Source organism: Geotrypetes seraphini, chromosome 2, assembly GCF_902459505.1.
Source record: "Geotrypetes seraphini chromosome 2, aGeoSer1.1, whole genome shotgun sequence".
NCBI classification, from domain to species: domain Eukaryota; kingdom Metazoa; phylum Chordata; class Amphibia; order Gymnophiona; family Dermophiidae; genus Geotrypetes; species Geotrypetes seraphini.
Window position 1 is genome coordinate 519,015,890 of NC_047085.1, and position 24,831 is coordinate 519,040,720.

The window sequence follows — 24,831 nt, forward strand, 5'->3', positions numbered from 1 at the left end:
AGCGACCGGAGAAACTCCACCACCCGAGCCGTAACCCGGGAGCTTTCCTGCAACGACTTGGCCCGAATTAACCAGTCGGCCAGGTAGGGGTGTACCAGGATGCCCTCCGACCGCAAGGCTGCCGCGACGACCACCATCACCTTGGTGAACGTCCGGGGAGCCGTGGCCAGCCCAAAGGGAAGCGCACAGAACTGATAGTGCCGACCCAAGATCGCAAAGCGCAGGAAACGCTGATGAGAGGCCCGAATAGGAACATGCAAGTAGGCCTCCGTCAGATCGAGAGAAGTGAGAAACTCCCCCGGCTGAACCGCCAGAATGACCGACCGCAGCGTTTCCATACGGAAAGAGGGAACCTTGAGAGCCCTGTTGACCCCTTTCAAATCGAGGATGGGCCGAAAAGTCCCCTCCTTCTTGGGCACCACAAAGTAAATGGAGTACCTGCCCGTGCCCCACTCCGGGGGGGGGACTGGAACTACTGCCCTGAGATCTAGCAAGCGCTGAAGGGTCTGGCGAAAAGCCTGCGTCTTCCCCGGAGTCTGACACGGAGAAGCGAGGAAAAAATCCGGCAGAGAGCGGGCGAACTCCAGGGCATAACCGTCCCGCACCACCTCCAGGACCCACTGATCGGACGTGATCTCGGCCCATTTGGGAAAAAAGTCGCGCAGCCGGGCCCCCACCGGAACCAAGGGGGGCGCCGGCAAGGCGTCATTGTGCAGGACGGGAAGCGGGGGAACCGGCGGAGGGGTTCCCTGCCCCCCGACGGGCCCCCCGAAAGGGCTGCATGCGCTGGAAGAACCGACCCCGGGAAAACCCCGGAGACTGGAAAGAAGCAGCCCCACGCCCAGGGCGATACTTGCGAAATTCCCGCAAACGCCCCCGGGCCGCACCACCCCGAGACGCCGGGCGGGCACGGTCCTCCGGCAAACGGGGAACTTTCGAGTCCGACAGAGTCTGAATCAACTTATCCAAGTCCTCTCCAAATAAAAACGACCCCCGAAAGGGAAATTTAGTAAGCTTAGCTTTGGACGCAGCATCCGCCGCCCAAGCGCGCAGCCACAACACACGCCTTGCGGCCACGCCAAAAGCCATGGACTTAGCCGAGATCCGCACCAAGTCATACAGAGCATCCGAGAGGAATGAGGCAGCCATCTCAATCTTCGCTACCTCCTGATCCACCAGAGACCAGTCGTCAGACTCGCGATCCAAGACCCGCTCCGCCCACCGAAACACGGCGCGAGCGACCAGTCCCCCACAAATAGCCGCCTGGACCCCAAAGGCAGAGACTTGAAAATTTTGCTTAAGGATGGTCTCCAATTTGCGCTCCTCAGAGTCCCGCAAGGCAGAACCGCCCTCAACAGGCACGGTATGCCGCTTGGAACTAGCCGAGACCACCGCATCCACGACTGGCGAAGCTAACGTAGCCCGATCCCCTTCAGGAATGGGATACAGGCGAGCCATGCTGCGCGCCAGCCGAAACGGCGTCTCCGGCGTTTTCCACTGCTCAAGAATAATATCCCGAATATCCTGATGCATAGGAAAAGAGCGGGAAACTGAACGGATCCCTCGTAACAGAGGGTCCCCCACACGCGGAGTCTCCGGCGGCGCGTCCTCAAAACGCAAAGCCGAAGAAACCTGTTGAATAAGGTCAGGCAGCTCATCTCTCTGAAAAAGGCGCACCACGGACGCCTCGTCACTGGAGAACGGGAAACCCGACAACCCGCCGCCAGCTTCCGTCCCCTCCAGAGGGTCCTGGAATTCCTCAGAAGGGTCCAGGTCCTCCTCCAGACCGACACGTTCCTCCGACCACAAATCCTCGTCCCACGACACCCGCGGACGCTTGGACAAGAGAGGCGGCGGAGGGGACGTCACGTCAGACGAGAGAGGCAAAGCCGCAGGGAGCGCGGAGGAAACCCCACCCCCCGAGACCCCCTGGGCGCAACCGGGACCCCCAGCCGCCTGAAAATAGGCTTTGCATAATGAAAAGAAAAAATCAGGGGAAAAACCCCCCGAGGGTCCCAAGGGACTCCCTGCCACAGCAGGGGACCCAGCAGAAACCTGCCCCTGCTTAGCCAAAACAGGGGGAAGGTCACCTGAGGTGGAAGACAAAATGGAGGGGCCAGACAGAGAAGATGGCGTCTTTCCCGCCAAAACAGCTCCCTCCATAGCCTGCAGCGGCTGAGAGACCTGAATAGTCTCAGCCGCTAAAACAGGCAAGCCGGCATCAGCTGTCAAAATATCAGCTGAGAGGGAATCCTCTAAAACCCGACCGTCGGCGGCTTGGGGAATCCCTCCGTGGGCGGACGGAGAAGACCGGGCTTCTCCACCGTTCCCTGCCGACTCGCGAGGCACCATCGGCGGGGAGCTCTGGGCGCCTGCAGCCGCTGCCGACGGAGCTCCTCCACCGCACCGGCCTGAACACCGCTTGCACAGGCCGGCCGCGAGTGCCTCGCGTCTGGAGCACAATGAGCACTTTTTCCCTTTAGAAGTGCTCATTGCTCCATACGCGACCTAGCTGTAAAAAAGTGCCGGTTAGTTGAAAAAATACAGTAAAATACAGTTTTCTTAAAGGGATACAACCCTCCAGACCAGCACTACCTCAGGATTTTTTTTTTTTTTTTTTACACAGAACAGACTCCACAGGCTCTCGAAGCAATATGCCTTGCTTGATTTAGGGGGCAAGGCTTACTGCTGAGGCTCCTCTAAAAAAATATGGGGAGGTGGAGGAAGTGGGGGGAGGGACCCCGCTCGTGACCCGCCGGGTTTGACACCCCCGAGGTCGGACGAACCCCCAAACAGAGTCCGTCCAAGCTCCGTCCGGCTAAAAACAGGGACAATAAACCTCTAAACAAATTCCAACAGCCCTACCAAGGGAGATGGGTACAGATCACTCAACACCTGCTGGAGACTGAAAGAAGACTGAGGGAAATAGAGAGGAGGGGCTAGGATATACTGTCCCAAAGTTTTGTTTTCAGTCTCCACCTGCTGGTCATGATTAGATATATACCCAATCGTAAAGTTAACCTCTACTGGTCTGGAGAGTGCTAAAGAATTGTCATTTCTTTAATAAGACATTAACTATTTTTTTTCTGAGGCCCTCCAAATACCTACAAATCCAAAATATGGCCCTGCAAAGGGTTGGAGTTGGAGACCACTGATGTAGCCCGACTTTACTACAGGAAGAGGCGAACCGCAAATGCGCTGGGGGAACACTGTAACATGTAACATGTGATTTATGGTTTGAAAAAATTTAGAAAACAAAAAGAAAGATAAAAGATTTATCTTCACATGCTCAGGTTTGGGAATTAAAGTTAGTTTCAGCAGTTTTACCCCAGTCCCTCTTATTACTGCACTCACCCGAGCAGTTGCTTCTCCCGGTTTCTCTTTCCTCTGATGCTGGCTCATCCCTGACGTACGGCTCTTCCCCTCGTTCAATGCGGGATATAATATCAGGATCGATGATAGGAGAGTCTGTCGCTGGGGAAAAGAAATTGCATTAGGTCTCCCCAAAGAATTTATTGTTCGATTCCCTCAAATTAAAGACATCACACAATTTCCTAAGTGTCAGCCATTACTTTCAACCCGTGTCTCGCAAACATTTTCTTAGCTCCGGCACGCTAAACGGAGCAAATGTTTTTCGTGGCACATTATAATTGAAATTCTAAATTTGCAAAACCAACAAAAAATTACATTTGAGAGTTATTTAAAGTTCTTTAAGCTATGTAAGGGTAATTGTAAAAACGGTGAAACTAAAGTAGATTGAATAGAATTGCTAATCAATGCGATGGATGTTTTTTTGAGTACAAATTAACTCAAAATGCGGCTTAGTAGTCGACAAGCAAACCCGCACATCATCATCCACCATCTGTAGTCGCTCTCATTTTTTAAATTTAATTTCTATCAGAGCTGAAAATCCAAATTTGCAAAGTTAAAAAGATCCAAACGGTTCCCATTATCTGTCTCCAGTTGAGCTTCTAAGAATTTCCTTAAAAGATATCCTTCATTAAAATCAGGCCGAAGGTTTTCTCCTTGACAATTTGTATTACATCCCTAGAAGCTCTAAGGTTTTATCAGAGGAGGGAGGAACGGATCAGTTTGGATCCTCACAAAGTTTGAATATTGTAACCAGCAAGCTCCAGGCCGAGTACCCGGGATCACTGGCAACAAGTAAACTCTTGTGAGCCGCTGCGGGCTGCACAAGGATATGTTATTTCAGCGTTCAATGTCTGGAACACCATCCAAAAGTAACAGGCACAGTGTTAATGAAAGGAATACTTTTAATGATCAAAGCAGAAAAACAAACAAACCAGTAACTTGCTTGTCAGGATCAAAATACCAAAGCCAACAGGCTTCCCATACACAGTTCAAACAAGGTTTAATAAACAGTCTCTGGTTGAGAAACCAAAAAGAGTTCAAATTCAAACAACAACAAAAAATCTCTCTTCCTCAGAGGTAAGTTTTCTTTCAAATTATAGTCCAGTTAGAGTCCATTACAAAAGAAAGGAAAACTTTTCAGCCAAAACAAAACTCCAAGTCAGTGCAGTAATACTGGCTTCTTCAGCAACTGAATGCTGGAAAGACAGTGTGCTCTTAACTGCCAATTATTAGGCCCACTATCCCACCACGTAACATGGGGCAAACCCCCACTGTCTCCGCGTACCACAGTACACTTTCCTCCAAGAGAAAGCACTATTAAGCTTTTGAAAGGAAAAAACAAAACTTCAAAATAAAAGTCCTTGCTTAGCTTCAGCATAGAGAAAATTCACTCTTTAGCATGAGACAGAATTATGCAGTTCTTGAAACAAAGCAGGCAAAAACAACTTGCAGTACACTTCAGCAACCATTTAGATACTTGCTTTTGTGAGACAAACTTCCATGGGAGCACTTTCAGGAGCCAGCACAGCACTAGTTTCAGGGCTTATTTCCAACTCCATGGCAAGCAGTTCCTCACACAGACTAGAAGGTACTTCTTCTCCAGCCTCTGAAAACTCCATAGCCTCAGGAGTTTGGCTGCTATCAGGAGCTCCCAGCCCTGAGCACTGTGACCTCTCCTGCTGCTGTTCCTCTCTCCTCTGATTCTCTAGGAGCCTAGTCTTCAGGGATAGCAGCTTGCAGACCCGCCCCCAACCCTCAGGTGGAAAGGATTTCCGGTGATTATTATTATTTCTATTCATCACAACAACCTACCAGAATCCTGACTTTATTATATCTACTCATCACAACAACTTATCACAATCTACTATTAGCTTTCAAGTTCCTCCGAAAAACCCAGATTAACAATTGTATCTTGACACATTCTTGAATCTATGTACTGCACCGCTACTGGAAATGTCCAGTCTTATAAATTGTAATCCGCTTAGAACCGCAAGGCACAAGCGGAATATAAATCACTAATGTAATGTAATGTAATGTAATGATTCACTTTGGGACACAGAGGGGGATGGGAACCTACCACTGCTACTCTCCTACTCCCTCTACAGGCCCTAGAAGGAAATTCAGTTTCAGAGACAGAAAATGGTGGATAAGGAAGATTATGGGCAGGGTCTGGATTAGCATAGCACTGGGACTTGCACTAGGGACACTCCTAGCAGGCATAGTCTGCTTATCACAATATACACTTCTCCCTCCGTATTCGCCGTTTCGCTTATTCGCATGCTGACTCCACCCCCCCAAAAAATTACATCATGAATAAAGTTCCTTTTCTTTTACTGCACCGATAAAAAAGTTTAGCGCTTACCAACATTCGCTCTGAAAATCGCTGCTTACATGCTTTCCCCACAAAATCGCCGGTTCAAATTTTTCACCCTGAAAATCATGCACAGAGAAAAATGCTGCTTTTCGGCATCCATAGAGAGAAACGCTGCTTTGCAGCATGCGTGGATAAAATCGCTATTACTGTACTCTGAAAATCGCTGGGAATCGCTGCTTGCTTGCAATAAGCCAAATAAGTTTTGGAATCGCTGCTTGCATGCCATAAGCCCTAAAAGCTTTGGGAATCGCCGCTTGCCTGCTATAAGGCTTAAAATCGCTATTCGCGGTTTCAATACTAAAACCGCTAACTTTTACAAAAAAAGGCAAACAACAAAAAAAGTTATTTGCGGTTTTTCCATATTCGCGGCTATCTTCCGCTCGCATCCACCGCAAATATGGAAGGAGAAGTATATCACAATTTCTGGAGTTATCCAATGGCTATATTGCTAAAAGAGCTACTCTGATGGTCACCTTCAAAACCGAATTGGAGAAGCAAGCGGTTCTTAAACTTTATTTTTTAAACAGACAGACCTTGTTCTGCAAGCAAAATATAAATGTGTTCCCAGATGTTTCCAAGCAAACACAATAAAGACGAAAACAGTTCCTACAGCTTAAGGCTCGCGTCCTGGCTGTGGGAGCTTTATTCTTTCTTCAAATTCCTTGTAAGTGCTTGGTCACATACGAGAACAATAAATACATTTTTGTTGATCCATCCCAACTGGAGACATTTTTGCAAGATAAATCTAAATTGGATAATTTACAGAGGTTTGAAAAGAGGAGATATAAAAGAAGATGAATTTGCCAATAAAACATGATTTATACTAAGAAGATGAATAATTCCCTGCCTGTAGACAACCGATTACACTTCCCCCCCTCCGTATTTGCGAATTCCGTATCTACGGATTTGGTTATTCGTGATTTTTGACCAAAAAATAAATTGTAATTTTTGGGGCTTTTTTTTTTAGCCCTGTAAGCCTCCCCCCTTAAGTCTTACCTGGTGGTCTAGTGGGTTTTCAGGCAGGAGCGATCTTCCCACACTCCTGTCCCATGCAGATCACTCACAGGAAATGGCTGCCTTGAGCTCTCGTAGTCTCTCGAGCCTGTGAGTGATCTGCACGGGGCAGGAGCGTGGGAAGATCGCTCCTGCCTGAAAACCCACTAGACCACCAGGTAAGGCTTAAGGGGGGCTTACAGGGCTAAAAATAGTCGTGGAAAGCCAGGGATAAGGGCAGAACCAGCCCGAATATTATTCGCGGGCCAGCTCTGCCCCTAACCCCCGTTTTCTATATTAATTATTTTATATATGTGTTCCCCCACTGGGTTAAGAGCAGTCCTAATAATGCGGACTAGAAATTTAAGTTGGTGTATGATTTTTTTTGTTTGTTTCCTGGAACTTCTCTGTAATTGCTTAGTTTTAATTTGTTATAATAAATGAATAATCTTATAAATTAAAAAAAAAGATCCAAACGGTAACAAAGCCTTGATTGCTTTGTTGCTCAAGTTAGGATTACTAATGCATTAAAAATAATAATGATCCAAAACAACATCTGGCGTAACATTAAAGTCCCCACCAAGGTAAACAGAGCCCTTCGCCAAACCAACCAGATCAGCTTTAAGAGACCCAAAATAGCTGGCCTGGTCTGCATTGGGGCCATACAGGTTGATAAGAGTGATGGTACGACCCTGTAAAGTAGCCACAAGGGCTAAACATCTCCCTGCACCATCACGATAAACTTGATTAACCACAAGCCCCAAACCCCCCACCTTCTTCCCTGGGGTCGACCCCTGGTGAGTCCAAATCTGATCATAAGAGGGGGAACGTAAGACTGCCACATCTCGAGGCCTCAAGTGTGTTTCCTGAAGTAAACAAACATCCCATTGCAGTCGAGCCAATTCTTTACACACAATACTACGCTTACCCGGACTATTAAGCCCATTAACATTCCACGAACCTACAGTGAAAAGCTTCTCATCCCCCCTCCCCCTCCCACCCTAATGGATGTTGGGGAGTCCCTGGACATCGTATACCTGGACTTCAGTAAAGCAAAGTCATGCACCTGGGCAGCCAAAATCCATGCAAGACTTACACCCTTAATGGCGAGATCCTAACAAGAACTGAAGCAGAACGAGACTTAGGGGTGATTGTCAGTGAGAACATGAAGACTGCCAATCAAGTGGAGCAAGCTTCATCCAAGGCAAGGCAAATCATAGGTTGCATACGCAGGAATTTCGTCAGCCGTAAGCCTGAAGTCATTATGCCATTGTATAGATCCATGGTGAGGCCCCACCTGGAATACTGTGTGCAATTCTGGAGGCCTCATTACCTTAAGGATGTACTGAGACTGGAGTCGGTCCAGAGAATGGCGACCCGGGACTCAAGGATCTACCGTACGAGGAATGGCTGGATAAGTTGCGAATGTACTCGCTCGAGGAACGCAGAGAGAGTGGTGACATGATCGAGACATTCAAGTATCTCACGGGCCGCATTGAGGTGGAAGAAGATGGGTAAATAGTGTGGGCAGACTTGATGGGCTATAGCCCTTATATGCCGTCATCTTTCTATGTTTCTAAGATATCTTCTTTTTCAAGGGTCCCGTGGCAACAAGGGGGCATCCGTGGAAAATCAGGGGCGGGAAACTGCAAGGGGACACCAGAAAATTCTTTTTCACTGAAAGGGTGGTTGATCGCTGGAATAGTCTTCCACTTCAGGTTATTGAGGCCAGCAGCATGCCTGATTTTAAGGCCAAATGGGATAGACACGTGGGATCTATTCACAGAGAAAGGTAGGGGAGGGTCATTGGGGTGGGCAGACTAGATGGGCCGTGGCCCTTATCTGCCGTCTATTTCTATGTTTCTATGATGCCTGCCCCCCAGCACACCCCTCTCCCCAAAGAAGCCCCTTTTCCCTCTCCCCCTCCACTTTTTTCCATCTGTCTCTCCCTGGCCCCCGCCTATCTCTCTCTGTCCCTCCAAGCAAACCAAGATTGCTGCCTGCCCCCAGCACACCCCTTCCTCCCAAAGCATCCCCTTTTCCCTCTCCCCCTTCACTTCCCTGTGCAGCAGTAGCAGTCGGATGCCTCACAGCACCTCGGACACCCCCCTGCCATTGCTCTCACCGCCGCACACACCACAAGCCGCCGCACACTGCATGCACCGTAAGTTGCCACACGCCGCAAAACAGCACGGAAGCACAAATCACAGCGGCAAGGATCACGCTGTGTCAACTGCGCATGTGTGGGTAAAGGTTTTATTATAGACTAGTCTTATAGCCCGTTACATTAACGGGTGCTAGAATATATGTGTGTGTGTCTGTCTTTATTTTTTTCTCTCTCTCCTTAGCCGCTTTCTGTATTTCTGTCTGTTTTGTTTTTTTTTTTTTCCTTGGCTGTCCACTACCACCCCTTGCCTGCTCCCCCTATCCATTCTCCCTTCCTTTTACCTCTCCTGTGTCCTCCACCACCCCATCACTGCTCACCTAATCCAGCAGAAGCCCTTCTCCCTTTGTTTTACCTCCCCCTGTCCATCATCACCTCCTTCCTGTTCCCCTTGTCTTCATTTTTCTGCCCCCTCCCTGTTAATCAGCACTTGTTCCCCTGTCCATCAACCCCTTTTCTGACCCTCCATTTCTGTGTGTTGCAGCATTTCCCTCCCACCCCACTTCCCTGTGCAGTATTTTCCTCCCCCCATACCTTCCTGCTGAACTCCATGGCCTACTTATGTTAACGGCCTGCAGCCGCTGACAGCCGCAGCAGCCGACATCTGCCTCGGTCGACATCCGCCTGGGGGGGGGAGGAAGAGAGAGAGCGAGCTTCGGGCGGCCAGCAGCCGCGGTGGCCGCCATCCGCCTCGGGCCGCCGCGTTCGACATCCGCCTGGGGGGGGGAGGAAGAGATAGAGTGCGAGCTTCGGGCGGTCAGCAGCCGCCGCGGCCGACATCAACTTGTTTTGCCTTGTGAGGCCAGATCGTAAGCCACGCATGCGCACTTCCTATGTGTGCTACATCTCACGGAAAACGGACGCACGCATAGGAAGTGCGCATGCGCGGCATACCGTTTTATTATATTAAATAACAATTTGTACCGTCATCAAATTTCATAACAGAACAACTACAAGATCTCCCCCCGCAAATACCCCCTCCCCTTCAGCAACTCTTCCAGACTATAATTATAGGTGGCCAAGACCCTGGTTCTCAAGAGACCCCCAGCCCTTTGCTTTTTGGCTTTATAACGATGTCTCAATACTGCTAAAAAAAATCTGAAATTATCCCTTACCTAGTGAGATCAGGGTCTGATAATTCTCCTTCATCACCTCCCTGTAAAGCTCTTTCTGCTCTTCATTTAAATAGCCCCACTCTTCTTGAGAGAAAGAGACAGAGATATCCTCAAAAGTCACCCGCATCTGAAACACAAATAAGAAACATACTCAGAATCGCAAAGATCACCCAATGTTGGTGCAGGGAAAGATTTGCTGTGTGTACCCAATTTAGAATCACATAAGACACAATCACACAATGGGGTTATAATTCAGAAAAAGAGCCAGCCTGGGTTTTACTCTGCTCAATTGGGTTCTGTTGCAATTTGTGCAGAGGTGACTGTCTCCTTCGTTAGTGCTGCTATAATACAGAACACCCAGTGCTGGAGCTCAGCAGAGCAGAGGGGCAGGTTTCTGTGTGTGGATTTAGGCCCAGAGTAGGGTCAGATATCTTTTGGGAAGAGACTTCCCAACCGGGATCAGCAGAGGGACCTGTTTCTGTGTGTGTATTTAGGCCAGAGTAGGATCAGTTTTATTTGGGAAGACAAGACAGACTTCCGAGCCGGGATCAGCAGAGGGACCGGTTTCTGTGTTTATTTAGGCTCAGCCTAGGGTGAGATTTCTTTGGGAAGAGACTTCCCAACCGGGATCAGCAGAGGGACCGGTTTCTGTGTGTATTTAGGCTCAGAGTAGGGTCAGATTTCTTTGGGAAGAGACTTCCCAGCCGGGATCAGCAGAGGGACCGGTTTCTGTGTGTATTTAGGCTCAGCCTAGGGTGAGATTTCTTTGGGAAGAGACTTCCCAGCCGGGATCAGCAGAGGGACCGGTTTCTGTGTGTATTTAGGCTCAGATTAGGGTCAGATTTCTTTGGGAAGAGACTTCCCATCCGGAATCAGCAGAGGGACAGGTTTCTGTGTGTATTTAGGCTCAGCCTAGGGTGAGATTTCTTTGGGAAGAGACTTCCCAGCCGGGATCAGCAGAGGGACCGGTTTCTGTGTTTATTTAGGCTCAGCCTAGGGTGAGATTTCTTTGGGAAGAGACTTCCCAGCCGGGATCAGCAGAGGGACCGGTTTCTGTGTGTATTTAGGCTCAGAGTAGGGTCAGATTTCTTTGGGAAGAGACTTCCCAGCCGGGATCAGCAGAGGGACCGGTTTCTGTGTGTATTTAGGCTCAGCCTAGGGTGAGATTTCTTTGGGAAGAGACTTCCCAGCCGGGATCAGCAGAGGGACCGGTTTCTGTGTTTATTTAGGCTCAGAGTAGGGTCAGATTTCTTTGGGAAGAGACTTCCCAGCTGGGATCAGCAGAGTGACCGGTTTCTGTGTTTATTTAGGCTCAGAGTAGGGTGAGATTACTTTGGGAAGAGACTTCCCAGCTGGGATCAGCAGAGGGACCGGTTTCTGTGTGTATTTAGGCTCAGAGTAGGGTCAGATTTCTTTGGGAAGAGACTTCTCATCCGGAATCAGCAGAGGGACCGGTTTCTGTGTGTATTTAGGCTCAGCCTAGGGTGAGATTTCTTTGGGAAGAGACTTCCCAGCCGGTATCAGCAGAGGGACCGGTTTCTGTGTTTATTTAGGCTCAGAGTAGGGTGAGATTTCTTTGGGAAGAGACTTCCCAGCTGGGATCAGCAGAGCGACCGGTTTCTGTGTGTATTTAGGCTCAGAGTAGGGTCAGATTTCTTTGGGAAGAGACTTCCCAGTCTGGATCAGCAGAGGGACCGGTTTCTGTGTGTATTTAGGCTCAGAGTAGGGTCAGATTTCTTTGGGAAGAGACTTCCCAGTCGGGATCAGCAGAGGGACCAGTTTCTGTGTGTATTTAGGCTCAGCCTAGGGTGAGATTTCTTTGGGAAGAGACTTCCCAGCCGGGATCAGCAGAGGGACCGGTTTCTGTGTGTATTTAGGCTCAGCCTAGGGTGAGATTTCTTTGGGAAGAGACTTCCCAGCCGGGATCAGCAGAGGGACCGGTTTTTGTGTTTATTTAGGCTCAGAGTAGGGTCAGATTTCTTTGGGAAGAGACTTCCCAGCTGGGATCAGCAGAGGGACCAGTTTCTGTGTGTATTTAGGCTCAGAGTAGGGTCAGATTTCTTTGGGAAGAGACTTCCCAGTCTGGATCAGCAGAGGGACCGGTTTCTGTGTGTATTTAGGCTCAGAGTAGGGTCAGATTTCTTTGAGAAGAGACTTCCCAGTCGGGATCAGCAGAGGGACCGGTTTCTGTGTGTATTTAGGCTCAGAGTAGGGTCAGATTTCTTTGGGAAGAGACTTCCCAGTCGGGATCAGCAGAGGGACCAGTTTCTGTGTGTATTTAGGCTCAGCCTAGGGTGAGATTTCTTTGGGAAGAGACTTCCCAGCCGGGATCAGCAGAGGGACCGGTTTCTGTGTGTATTTAGGCTCAGCCTAGGGTGAGATTTCTTTGGGAAGAGACTTCCCAGCCGGGATCAGCAGAGGGACCGGTTTCTGTGTGTATTTAGGCTCAGCCTAGGGTGAGATTTCTTTGGGAAGAGACTTCCCAGCCGGGATCAGCAGAGGGACCGGTTTCTGTGTTTATTTAGGCTCAGACTAGGGTCAGATTTCTTTGGGAAGAGACTTCCCAGCTGGGATCAGCAGAGGGACCGGTTTCTGTGTGTATTTAGGCTCAGCCTAGGGTGAGATTTCTTTGGGAAGAGACTTCCCAGCCGGGATCAGCAGAGGGACCGGTTTCTGTGTGTATTTAGGCTCAGAGTAGGGTCAGATTTCTTTGGGAAGAGACTTCTCATCCGGAATCAGCAGAGGGACAGGTTTCTGTGTGTATTTAGGCTCAGCCTAGGGTGAGATTTCTTTGGGAAGAGACTTCCCAGCCGGTATCAGCAGAGGGACCGGTTTCTGTGTTTATTTAGGCTCAGAGTAGGGTCAGATTTCTTTGGGAAGAGACTTCCCAGCTGGGATCAGCAGAGGGACCGGTTTCTGTGTTTATTTAGGCTCAGAGTAAGGTGAGATTTCTTTGGGAAGAGACTTCCCAGCCGGGATCAGCAGAGGGACCGGTTTTCTGTGTTTATTTAGGCTCAGAGTAGGGTGAGATTTCTTTGGTAAGAGACTTCCCAGCTGGGATCAGCAGAGGGACCAGTTTCTGTGTGTATTTAGGCTCAGAGTAGGGTCAGATTTCTTTGAGAAGAGACTTCCCAGTCGGGATCAGCAGAGGGACCGGTTTCTGTGTGTATTTAGGCTCAGAGTAGGGTCAGATTTCTTTGGGAAGAGATTTCCCAGTCGGGATCAGCAGAGGGACCAGTTTCTGTGTGTATTTAGGCTCAGCCTAGGGTGAGATTTCTTTGGGAAGAGACTTCCCAGCCGGGATCAGCAGAGGGACCGGTTTCTGTGTGTATTTAGGCTCAGCCTAGGGTGAGATTTCTTTGGGAAGAGACTTCCCAGCCGGGATCAGCAGAGGGACCGGTTTCTGTGTGTATTTAGGCTCAGCCTAGGGTGAGATTTCTTTGGGAAGAGACTTCCCAGTCGGGATCAGCAGAGGGACCGGTTTCTGTGTTTATTTAGGCTCAGAGTAGGGTCAGATTTCTTTGGGAAGAGACTTCCCAGCTGGGATCAGCAGAGGGACCGGTTTCTGTGTGTATTTAGGCTCAGCCTAGGGTGAGATTTCTTTGGGAAGAGACTTCCCAGCCGGGATCAGCAGAGGGACCGGTTTCTGTGTTTATTTAGGCTCAGAGTAGGGTGAGATTTCTTTGGGAAGAGACTTCCCAGCCGGGATCAGCAGAGGGACCGGTTTCTGTGTTTATTTAGGCTCAGAGTAGGGTGAGATTTCTTTGGGAAGAGACTTCCCAGCTGGGATCAGCAGAGGGACCGGTTTCTGTGTGTATTTAGGCTCAGAGTAGGGTCAGATTTCTTTGGGAAGAGACTTCCCAGCTGGGATCAGCAGAGGGACCGGTTTCTGTGTTTATTTAGGCTCAGAGTAGGGTCAGATTTCTTTGGGAAGAGACTTCCCAGCCGGGATCAGCAGAGGGACCGGTTTCTGTGTGTATTTAGGCTCAGCCTAGGGTGAGATTTCTTTGGGAAGAGACTTCCCAGCCGGGATCAGCAGAGGGACCGGTTTCTGTGTGTATTTAGGCTCAGCCTAGGGTGAGATTTCTTTGGGAAGAGACTTCCCAGCCGGGATCAGCAGAGGGACCGGTTTCTGTGTTTATTTAGGCTCAGAGTAGGGTCAGATTTCTTTGGGAAGAGACTTCCCAGCTGGGATCAGCAGAGGGACCGGTTTCTGTGTGTATTTAGGCTCAGCCTAGGGTGAGATTTCTTTGGGAAGAGACTTCCCAGCCGGGATCAGCAGAGGGACCGGTTTCTGTGTGTATTTAGGCTCAGAGTAGGGTCAGATTTCTTTGGGAAGAGACTTCTCAGCCGGAATCAGCAGAGGGACAGGTTTCTGTGTGTATTTAGGCTCAGCCTAGGGTGAGATTTCTTTGGGAAGAGACTTCCCAGCCGGTATCAGCAGAGGGACCGGTTTCTGTGGTTATTTAGGCTCAGAGTAGGGTCAGATTTCTTTGGGAAGAGACTTCCCAGCTGGGATCAGCAGAGGGACCGGTTTCTGTGTTTATTTAGGCTCAGAGTAGGGTGAGATTTCTTTGGGAAGAGACTTCCCAGCCGGGATCAGCAGAGGGACCGGTTTCTGTGTTTATTTAGGCTCAGAGTAGGGTGAGATTTCTTTGGTAAGAGACTTCCCAGCTGGGATCAGCAGAGGGACCAGTTTCTGTGTTTATTTAGGCTCAGAGTAGGGTCAGATTTCTTTGGGAAGAGACTTCCCAGCTGGGATCAGCAGAGGGACCGGTTTCTGTGTGTATTTAGGCTCAGCCTAGGGTGAGATTTCTTTGGGAAGAGACTTCCCAGCCGGGATCAGCAGAGGGACCGGTTTCTGTGTGTATTTAGGCTCAGCCTAGGGTGAGATTTCTTTGGGAAGAGACTTCCCAGCCGGGATCAGCAGAGGGACCGGTTTCTGTGTGTATTTAGGCTCAGATTAGGGTCAGATTTCTTTGGGAAGAGACTTCCCATCCGGAATCAGCAGAGGGACAGGTTTCTGTGTGTATTTAGGCTCAGCCTAGGGTGAGATTTCTTTGGGAAGAGACTTCCCAGCCGGGATCAGCAGAGGGACCGGTTTCTGTGTTTATTTAGGCTCAGCCTAGGGTGAGATTTCTTTGGGAAGAGACTTCCCAACCGGGATCAGCAGAGGGACCGGTTTCTGTGTGTATTTAGGCTCAGAGTAGGGTCAGATTTCTTTGGGAAGAGACTTCCCAGCCGGGATCAGCAGAGGGACCGGTTTCTGTGTGTATTTAGGCTCAGCCTAGGGTGAGATTTCTTTGGGAAGAGACTTCCCAGCCGGGATCAGCAGAGGGACCGGTTTCTGTGTTTATTTAGGCTCAGAGTAGGGTCAGATTTCTTTGGGAAGAGACTTCCCAGCTGGGATCAGCAGAGTGACCGGTTTCTGTGTTTATTTAGGCTCAGAGTAGGGTGAGATTACTTTGGGAAGAGACTTCCCAGCTGGGATCAGCAGAGGGACCGGTTTCTGTGTGTATTTAGGCTCAGAGTAGGGTCAGATTTCTTTGGGAAGAGACTTCTCATCCGGAATCAGCAGAGGGACCGGTTTCTGTGTGTATTTAGGCTCAGCCTAGGGTGAGATTTCTTTGGGAAGAGACTTCCCAGCCGGTATCAGCAGAGGGACCGGTTTCTGTGTTTATTTAGGCTCAGAGTAGGGTGAGATTTCTTTGGGAAGAGACTTCCCAGCTGGGATCAGCAGAGCGACCGGTTTCTGTGTGTATTTAGGCTCAGAGTAGGGTCAGATTTCTTTGGGAAGAGACTTCCCAGTCTGGATCAGCAGAGGGACCGGTTTCTGTGTGTATTTAGGCTCAGAGTAGGGTCAGATTTCTTTGGGAAGAGACTTCCCAGTCGGGATCAGCAGAGGGACCAGTTTCTGTGTGTATTTAGGCTCAGCCTAGGGTGAGATTTCTTTGGGAAGAGACTTCCCAGCCGGGATCAGCAGAGGGACCGGTTTCTGTGTGTATTTAGGCTCAGCCTAGGGTGAGATTTCTTTGGGAAGAGACTTCCCAGCCGGGATCAGCAGAGGGACCGGTTTTTGTGTTTATTTAGGCTCAGAGTAGGGTCAGATTTCTTTGGGAAGAGACTTCCCAGCTGGGATCAGCAGAGGGACCAGTTTCTGTGTGTATTTAGGCTCAGAGTAGGGTCAGATTTCTTTGGGAAGAGACTTCCCAGTCGGGATCAGCAGAGGGACCGGTTTCTGTGTGTATTTAGGCTCAGAGTAGGGTCAGATTTCTTTGAGAAGAGACTTCCCAGTCGGGATCAGCAGAGGGACCGGTTTCTGTGTGTATTTAGGCTCAGAGTAGGGTCAGATTTCTTTGGGAAGAGATTTCCCAGTCGGGATCAGCAGAGGGACCAGTTTCTGTGTGTATTTAGGCTCAGCCTAGGGTGAGATTTCTTTGGGAAGAGACTTCCCAGCCGGGATCAGCAGAGGGACCGGTTTCTGTGTGTATTTAGGCTCAGCCTAGGGTGAGATTTCTTTGGGAAGAGACTTCCCAGCCGGGATCAGCAGAGGGACCGGTTTCTGTGTGTATTTAGGCTCAGCCTAGGGTGAGATTTCTTTGGGAAGAGACTTCCCAGCCGGGATCAGCAGAGGGACCGGTTTCTGTGTTTATTTAGGCTCAGACTAGGGTCAGATTTCTTTGGGAAGAGACTTCCCAGCTGGGATCAGCAGAGGGACCGGTTTCTGTGTGTATTTAGGCTCAGCCTAGGGTGAGATTTCTTTGGGAAGAGACTTCCCAGCCGGGATCAGCAGAGGGACCGGTTTCTGTGTGTATTTAGGCTCAGAGTAGGGTCAGATTTCTTTGGGAAGAGACTTCTCATCCGGAATCAGCAGAGGGACAGGTTTCTGTGTGTATTTAGGCTCAGCCTAGGGTGAGATTTCTTTGGGAAGAGACTTCCCAGCCGGTATCAGCAGAGGGACCGGTTTCTGTGTTTATTTAGGCTCAGAGTAGGGTCAGATTTCTTTGGGAAGAGACTTCCCAGCTGGGATCAGCAGAGGGACCGGTTTCTGTGTTTATTTAGGCTCAGAGTAAGGTGAGATTTCTTTGGGAAGAGACTTCCCAGCCGGGATCAGCAGAGGGACCGGTTTCTGTGTTTATTTAGGCTCAGAGTAGGGTGAGATTTCTTTGGTAAGAGACTTCCCAGCTGGGATCAGCAGAGGGACCAGTTTCTGTGTGTATTTAGGCTCAGAGTAGGGTCAGATTTCTTTGAGAAGAGACTTCCCAGTCGGGATCAGCAGAGGGACCGGTTTCTGTGTGTATTTAGGCTCAGAGTAGGGTCAGATTTCTTTGGGAAGAGATTTCCCAGTCGGGATCAGCAGAGGGACCAGTTTCTGTGTGTATTTAGGCTCAGCCTAGGGTGAGATTTCTTTGGGAAGAGACTTCCCAGCCGGGATCAGCAGAGGGACCGGTTTCTGTGTGTATTTAGGCTCAGCCTAGGGTGAGATTTCTTTGGGAAGAGACTTCCCAGCCGGGATCAGCAGAGGGACCGGTTTCTGTGTGTATTTAGGCTCAGCCTAGGGTGAGATTTCTTTGGGAAGAGACTTCCCAGCCGGGATCAGCAGAGGGACCGGTTTCTGTGTTTATTTAGGCTCAGAGTAGGGTCAGATTTCTTTGGGAAGAGACTTCCCAGCTGGGATCAGCAGAGGGACCGGTTTCTGTGTGTATTTAGGCTCAGCCTAGGGTGAGATTTCTTTGGGAAGAGACTTCCCAGCAGGGATCAGCAGAGGGACCGGTTTCTGTGTTTATTTAGGCTCAGAGTAGGGTGAGATTTCTTTGGGAAGAGACTTCCCAGCCGGGATCAGCAGAGGGACCGGTTTCTGTGTTTATTTAGGCTCAGAGTAGGGTCAGATTTCTTTGGGAAGAGACTTCCCAGCTGGGATCAGCAGAGGGACCGGTTTCTGTGTGTATTTAGGCTCAGAGTAGGGTCAGATTTCTTTGGGAAGAGACTTCCCAGCTGGGATCAGCAGAGGGACCGGTTTCTGTGTGTATTTAGGCTCAGAGTAGGGTCAGATTTCTTTGGGAAGAGACTTCCCAGCCGGGATCAGCAGAGGGACCGGTTTCTGTGTGTATTTAGGCTCAGCCTAGGGTGAGATTTCTTTGGGAAGAGACTTCCCAGCCGGGATCAGCAGAGGGACCGGTTTCTGTGTGTATTTAGGCTCAGCCTAGGGTGAGATTTCTTTGGGAAGAGACTTCCCAGCCGGGATCAGCAGAGGGACCGGTTTCTGTGTTTATTTAGGCTCAGAGTAGGGTCAGATTTCTTTGGGAAGAGACTTCCCAGCTGGGATCAGCAGAGGGACCGGTTTCTGTGTGTATTTAGGCTCAGCCTAGGGTGAGATTTCTTTGGGAAGAGACTTCCCAGCCGGGATCAGCAGAGGGACCGGTTTCTGTGTGTATTTAGGCTCAGAGTAGGGTCAGATTTCTTTGGGAAGAGACTTCTCATCCGGAATCAGCAGAGGGACAGGTTTCTGTGTGTATTTAGGCTCAGCCTAGGGTGAGATTTCTTTGGGAAGAGACTTCCCAGCCGGTATCAGCAGAGGGACCGGTTTCTGTGGTTATTTAGGCTCAGAGTAGGGTCAGATTTCTTTGGGAAGAGACTTCCCAGCTGGGATCAGCAGAGGGACCGGTTTCTGTGTTTATTTAGGCTCAGAGTAGGGTGAGATTTCTTTGGGAAGAGACTTCCCAGCCGGGATCAGCAGAGGGACCGGTTTCTGTGTTTATTTAGGCTCAGAGTAGGGTGAGATTTCTTTGGTAAGAGACTTCCCAGCTGGGATCAGCAGAGGGACCAGTTTCTGTGTTTATTTAGGCTCAGAGTAGGGTCAGATTTCTTTGGGAAGAGACTTCCCAGCTGGGATCAGCAGAGGGACCGGTTTCTGTGTGTATTTAGGCTCAGCCTAGGGTGAGATTTCTTTGGGAAGAGACTTCCCAGCCGGGATCAGCAGAGGGACCGGTTTCTGTGTGTATTTAGGCTCAGCCTAGGGTGAGATTTCTTTGGGAAGAGACTTCCCAGCCGGGATCAGCAGAGGGACCGGTTTCTGTGTGTATTTAGGCTCAGAGTAGGGTCAGATTTCTTTGGGAAGAGACTTCTCATCCGGAATCAGCAGAGGGACAGGTTTCTGTGTGTATTTAGGCTCAGCCTAGGGTGAGATTTCTTTGGGAAGAGACTTCCCAGCCGGGATCAGCAGAGGGACCGGTTTCTGTGTTTATTTAGGCTCAGAGTAGGGTGAGATTTCTTTGGGAAGAGACTTCCCAGCTGGGATCAGCAGAGGGACCGGTTTCTGTGTGTATTTAGGCTCAGAGTAGGGTCAGATTTCTTTGGGAAGAGACTTCCCAGCTGGGATCAGCAGAGGGACCGGTTTCTGTGTTTATTTAGGCTCAGAGTAGGGTCAGATTTCTTTGGGAAGAGACTTCCCAGCCGGGATCAGCAGAGGGACCGGTTTCTGTGTGTATTTAGGCTCAGCCTAGGGTGAGATTTCTTTGGGAAGAGACTTCCCAGCCGGGATCAGCAGAGGGACCGGTTTCTGTGTGTATTTAGGCTCAGCCTAGGGTGAGATTTCTTTGGGAAGAGACTTCCCAGCCGGGATCAGCAGAGGGACCGGTTTCTGTGTTTATTTAGGCTCAGAGTAGGGTCAGATTTCTTTGGGAAGAGACTTCCCAGCTGGGATCAGCAGAGGGACCGGTTTCTGTGTGTATTTAGGCTCAGCCTAGGGTGAGATTTCTTTGGGAAGAGACTTCCCAGCCGGGATCAGCAGAGGGACCGGTTTCTGTGTGTATTTAGGCTCAGAGTAGGGTCAGATTTCTTTGGGAAGAGACTTCTCATCCGGAATCAGCAGAGGGACAGGTTTCTGTGTGTATTTAGGCTCAGCCTAGGGTGAGATTTCTTTGGGAAGAGACTTCCCAGCCGGTATCAGCAGAGGGACCGGTTTCTGTGTTTATTTAGGCTCAGAGTAGGGTCAGATTTCTTTGGGAAGAGACTTCCCAGCTGGGATCAGCAGAGGGACCGGTTTCTGTGTTTATTTAGGCTCAGAGTAGGGTGAGATTTCTTTGGGAAGAGACTTCCCAGCCGGGATCAGCAGAGGGACCGGTTTCTGTGTTTATTTAGGCTCAGAGTAGGGTGAGATTTCTTTGGTAAGAGACTTCCCAGCTGGGATCAGCAGAGGGACCAGTTTCTGTGTGTATTTAGGCTCAGCGTAGGGTCAGATTTCTTTGGGAAGAGACTTCCCAGCCTGGATCAGCAGAGGGACCGGTTTCTGTGTGTATTTAGGCTCAGAGTAGGGTCAGATTTCTTTGAGAAGAGACTTCCCAGTCGGGATCAGCAGAGGGACCGGTTTCTGTGTGTATTTAGGCTCAGAGTAGGGTCAGATTTCTTTGGGAAGAGACTTCCCAGTCGGGATCAGCAGAGGGACCAGTTTCTGTGTGTATTTAGGCTCAGCCTAGGGTGAGATTTCTTTGGGAAGAGACTTCCCAGCCGGGATCAGCAGAGGGACCGGTTTCTGTGTGTATTTAGGCTCAGCCTAGGGTGAGATTTCTTTGGGAAGAGACTTCCCAGCCGGGATCAGCAGAGGGACCGGTTTCTGTGTGTATTTAGGCTCAGCCTAGGGTGAGATTTCTTTGGGAAAAGACTTCCCAGCCGGGATCAGCAGAGGGACCGGTTTCTGTGTTTATTTAGGCTCAGAGTAGGGTCAGATTTCTTTGGGAAGAGACTTCCCAGCTGGGATCAGCAGAGGGACCGGTTTCTGTGTGTATTTAGGCTCAGCCTAGGGTGAGATTTCTTTGGGAAGAGACTTCCCAGCCGGGATCAGCAGAGGGACCGGTTTCTGTGTTTATTTAGGCTCAGAGTAGGGTGAGATTTCTTTGGGAAGAGACTTCCCAGCCGGGATCAGCAGAGGGACCGGTTTCTGTGTGTATTTAGGCTCAGAGTAGGGTCAGATTTCTTTGGGAAGAGACTTCCCAGCTGGGATCAGCAGAGGGACCGGTTTCTGTGTGTATTTAGGCTCAGAGTAGGGTCAGATTTCTTTGGGAAGAGACTTCCCATCTGGAATCAGCAGAGGGACAGGTTTCTGTGTTTATTTAGGCTCAGAGTAGGGTCAGATTTCTTTGGGAAGAGACTTCCCAGTCTGGATCAGCAGAGGGACCGGTTTCTGTGTGTATTTAGGCTCAGAGTAGGGTCAGATTTCTTTGGGAAGAGACTTTCCAGTCGGGATCAGCATAGGGACCAGTTTCTGTGTGTATTTAGGCTCAGCCTAGGGTGAGATTTCTTTGGGAAGAGACTTCCCAGTCGGGATCAGCATAGGGACCGGTTTCTGTGTGTATTTAGGCTCAGAGTAGGGTCAGATTTCTTTGGGAAGAGACTTCCCAGCCGGGATCAGCAGAGGGACCGGTTTCTGTGTGTATTTAGGCTCAGCCTAGGGTGAGATTTCTTTGGGAAGAGACTTCCCAGCCGGGATCAGCAGAGGGACCGGTTTCTGTGTTTATTTAGGCTCAGAGTAGGGTCAGATTTCTTTGGGAAGAGACTTCCCAGCTGGGATCAGCAGAGGGACCGGTTTCTGTGTGTATTTAGGCTCAGCCTAGGGTGAGATTTCTTTGGGAAGAGACTTCCCAGCCGGGATCAGCAGAGGGACCGGTTTCTGTGTTTATTTAGGCTCAGAGTAGGGTGAGATTTCTTTGGGAAGAGACTTCCCAGCCGGGATCAGCAGAGGGACCGGTTTCTGTGTTTATTTAGGCTCAGAGTAGGGTGAGATTTCTTTGGTAAGAGACTTCCCAGCTGGGATCAGCAGAGGGACCGGTTTCTGTGTGTATTTAGGCTCAGAGTAGGGTCAGATTTCTTTGGGAAGAGACTTCCCAGTCTGGATCAGCAGAGGGACCGGTTTCTGTGTGTATTTAGGCTCAGAGTAGGGTCAGATTTCTTTGGGAAGAGACTTCCCAGTCGGGATCAGCAGAGGGACCGGTTTCTGTGTGTATTTAGGCTCAGAGTAGGGTCAGATTTCTTTGGGAAGAGATTTCCCAGTCGGGATCAGCAGAGGGACCAGTTTCTGTGTGTATTTAGGCTCAGCCTAGGGTGAGATTTCTTTGGGAAGAGACTTCCCAGCCGGGATCAGCAGAGGGACCGGTTTCTGTGTGTATTTAGGCTCAGCCTAGGGTGAGATTTCTTTGGGAAGAGACTTCCCAGCCGGGATCAGCAGAGGGACCGGTTTCTGTGTGTATTTAGGCTCAGCCTAGGGTGGGATTTCTTTGGGAAGAGACTTCCCAGCCGGGATCAGCAGAGGGACCGGTTTCTGTGTTTATTTAGGCTCAGAGTAGGGTCAGATTTCTTTGGGAAGAGACTTCCCAGCTGGGATCAGCAGAGTGACCGGTTTCTGTGTGTATTTAGGCTCAGCCTAGGGTGAGATTTCTTTGGGAAGAGACTTCCCAGCCGGGATCAGCAGAGGGACCGGTTTCTGTGTTTATTTAGGCTCAGAGTAGGGTGAGATTTCTTTGGGAAGAGACTTCCCAGTCTGGATCAGCAGAGGGACCGGTTTCTGTGTGTATTTAGGCTCAGAGTAGGGTCAGATTTCTTTGGGAAGAGACTTTCCAGTCGGGATCAGCATAGGGACCAGTTTCTGTGTGTATTTAGGCTCAGAGTAGGGTCAGATTTCTTTGGGAAGAGACTTCCCAGCCGGGATCAGCAGAGGGACCGGTTTCTGTGTGTATTTAGGCTCAGCCTAGGGTGAGATTTCTTTGGGAAGAGACTTCCCAGCCGGGATCAGCAGAGGGACCGGTTTCTGTGTTTATTTAGGCTCAGAGTAGGGTCAGATTTCTTTGGGAAGAGACTTCCCAGCTGGGATCAGCAGAGGGACCGGTTTCTGTGTGTATTTAGGCTCAGCCTAGGGTGAGATTTCTTTGGGAAGAGACTTCCCAGCCGGGATCAGCAGAGGGACCGGTTTCTGTGTGTATTTAGGCTCAGAGTAGGGTGAGATTTCTTTGGGAAGAGACTTCTCATCCGGAATCAGCAGAGGGACAGGTTTCTGTGTGTATTTAGGCTCAGCGTAGGGTGAGATTTCTTTGGGAAGAGACTTCCCAGCCGGTATCAGCAGAGGGACCGGTTTCTGTGTTTATTTAGGCTCAGAGTAGGGTCAGATTTCTTTGGGAAGAGACTTCCCAGCTGGGATCAGCAGAGGGACCGGTTTCTGTGTTTATTTAGGCTCAGAGTAAGGTGAGATTTCTTTGGGAAGAGACTTCCCAGCCGGGATCAGCAGAGGGACCGGTTTCTGTGTTTATTTAGGCTCAGAGTAGGGTGAGATTTCTTTGGTAAGAGACTTCCCAGCTGGGATCAGCAGAGGGACCAGTTTCTGTGTGTATTTAGGCTCAGAGTAGGGTCAGATTTCTTTGGGAAGAGACTTCCCAGTCTGGATCAGCAGAGGGACCGGTTTCTGTGTGTATTTAGGCTCAGAGTAGGGTCAGATTTCTTTGAGAAGAGACTTCCCAGTCGGGATCAGCAGAGGGACCGGTTTCTGTGTGTATTTAGGCTCAGAGTAGGGTCAGATTTCTTTGGGAAGAGATTTCCCAGTCGGGATCAGCAGAGGGACCAGTTTCTGTGTGTATTTAGGCTCAGCCTAGGGTGAGATTTCTTTGGGAAGAGACTTCCCAGCCGGGATCAGCAGAGGGACCGGTTTCTGTGTGTATTTAGGCTCAGCCTAGGGTGAGATTTCTTTGGGAAGAGACTTCCCAGCCGGGATCAGCAGAGGGACCGGTTTCTGTGTGTATTTAGGCTCAGCCTAGGGTGAGATTTCTTTGGGAAGAGACTTCCCAGCCGGGATCAGCAGAGGGACCGGTTTCTGTGTTTATTTAGGCTCAGAGTAGGGTCAGATTTCTTTGGGAAGAGACTTCCCAGCTGGGATCAGCAGAGGGACCGGTTTCTGTGTGTATTTAGGCTCAGCCTAGGGTGAGATTTCTTTGGGAAGAGACTTCCCAGCCGGGATCAGCAGAGGGACCGGTTTCTGTGTTTATTTAGGCTCAGAGTAGGGTGAGATTTCTTTGGGAAGAGACTTCCCAGCCGGGATCAGCAGAGGGACCGGTTTCTGTGTTTATTTAGGCTCAGAGTAGGGTGAGATTTCTTTGGGAAGAGACTTCCCAGCTGGGATCAGCAGAGGGACCGGTTTCTGTGTGTATTTAGGCTCAGAGTAGGGTCAGATTTCTTTGGGAAGAGACTTCCCAGCTGGGATCAGCAGAGGGACCGGTTTCTGTGTTTATTTAGGCTCAGAGTAGGGTCAGATTTCTTTGGGAAGAGACTTCCCAGCCGGGATCAGCAGAGGGACCGGTTTCTGTGTGTATTTAGGCTCAGCGTAGGGTGAGATTTCTTTGGGAAGAGACTTCCCAGCCGGGATCAGCAGAGGGACCGGTTTCTGTGTGTATTTAGGCTCAGCCTAGGGTGAGATTTCTTTGGGAAGAGACTTCCCAGCCGGGATCAGCAGAGGGACCGGTTTCTGTGTTTATTTAGGCTCAGAGTAGGGTCAGATTTCTTTGGGAAGAGACTTCCCAGCTGGGATCAGCAGAGGGACCGGTTTCTGTGTGTATTTAGGCTCAGCCTAGGGTGAGATTTCTTTGGGAAGAGACTTCCCAGCCGGGATCAGCAGAGGGACCGGTTTCTGTGTGTATTTAGGCTCAGAGTAGGGTCAGATTTCTTTGGGAAGAGACTTCTCATCCGGAATCAGCAGAGGGACAGGTTTCTGTGTGTATTTAGGCTCAGCCTAGGGTGAGATTTCTTTGGGAAGAGACTTCCCAGCCGGTATCAGCAGA

General features: G+C 49.9%; 1 protein-coding gene across 1 annotated transcript in view; it reads right to left on the reverse strand.

Annotated features, from left to right (window-relative positions):
- Window positions 1-24,831, reverse strand: part of LOC117354666 (oocyte zinc finger protein XlCOF6-like) — a 45,390-nt gene that overhangs the window by 15,320 nt on the left and 5,239 nt on the right. Inside the window, exons 2-3 of the mRNA XM_033932512.1 lie at window positions 10,019-10,145; window positions 3,355-3,474 (exon numbers count right to left, since the gene is read on the reverse strand). Coding sequence (XP_033788403.1) covers window positions 3,355-3,474; window positions 10,019-10,145 — 247 coding nt within the window. The remainder of the gene's footprint in view (window positions 1-3,354; window positions 3,475-10,018; window positions 10,146-24,831) is intronic.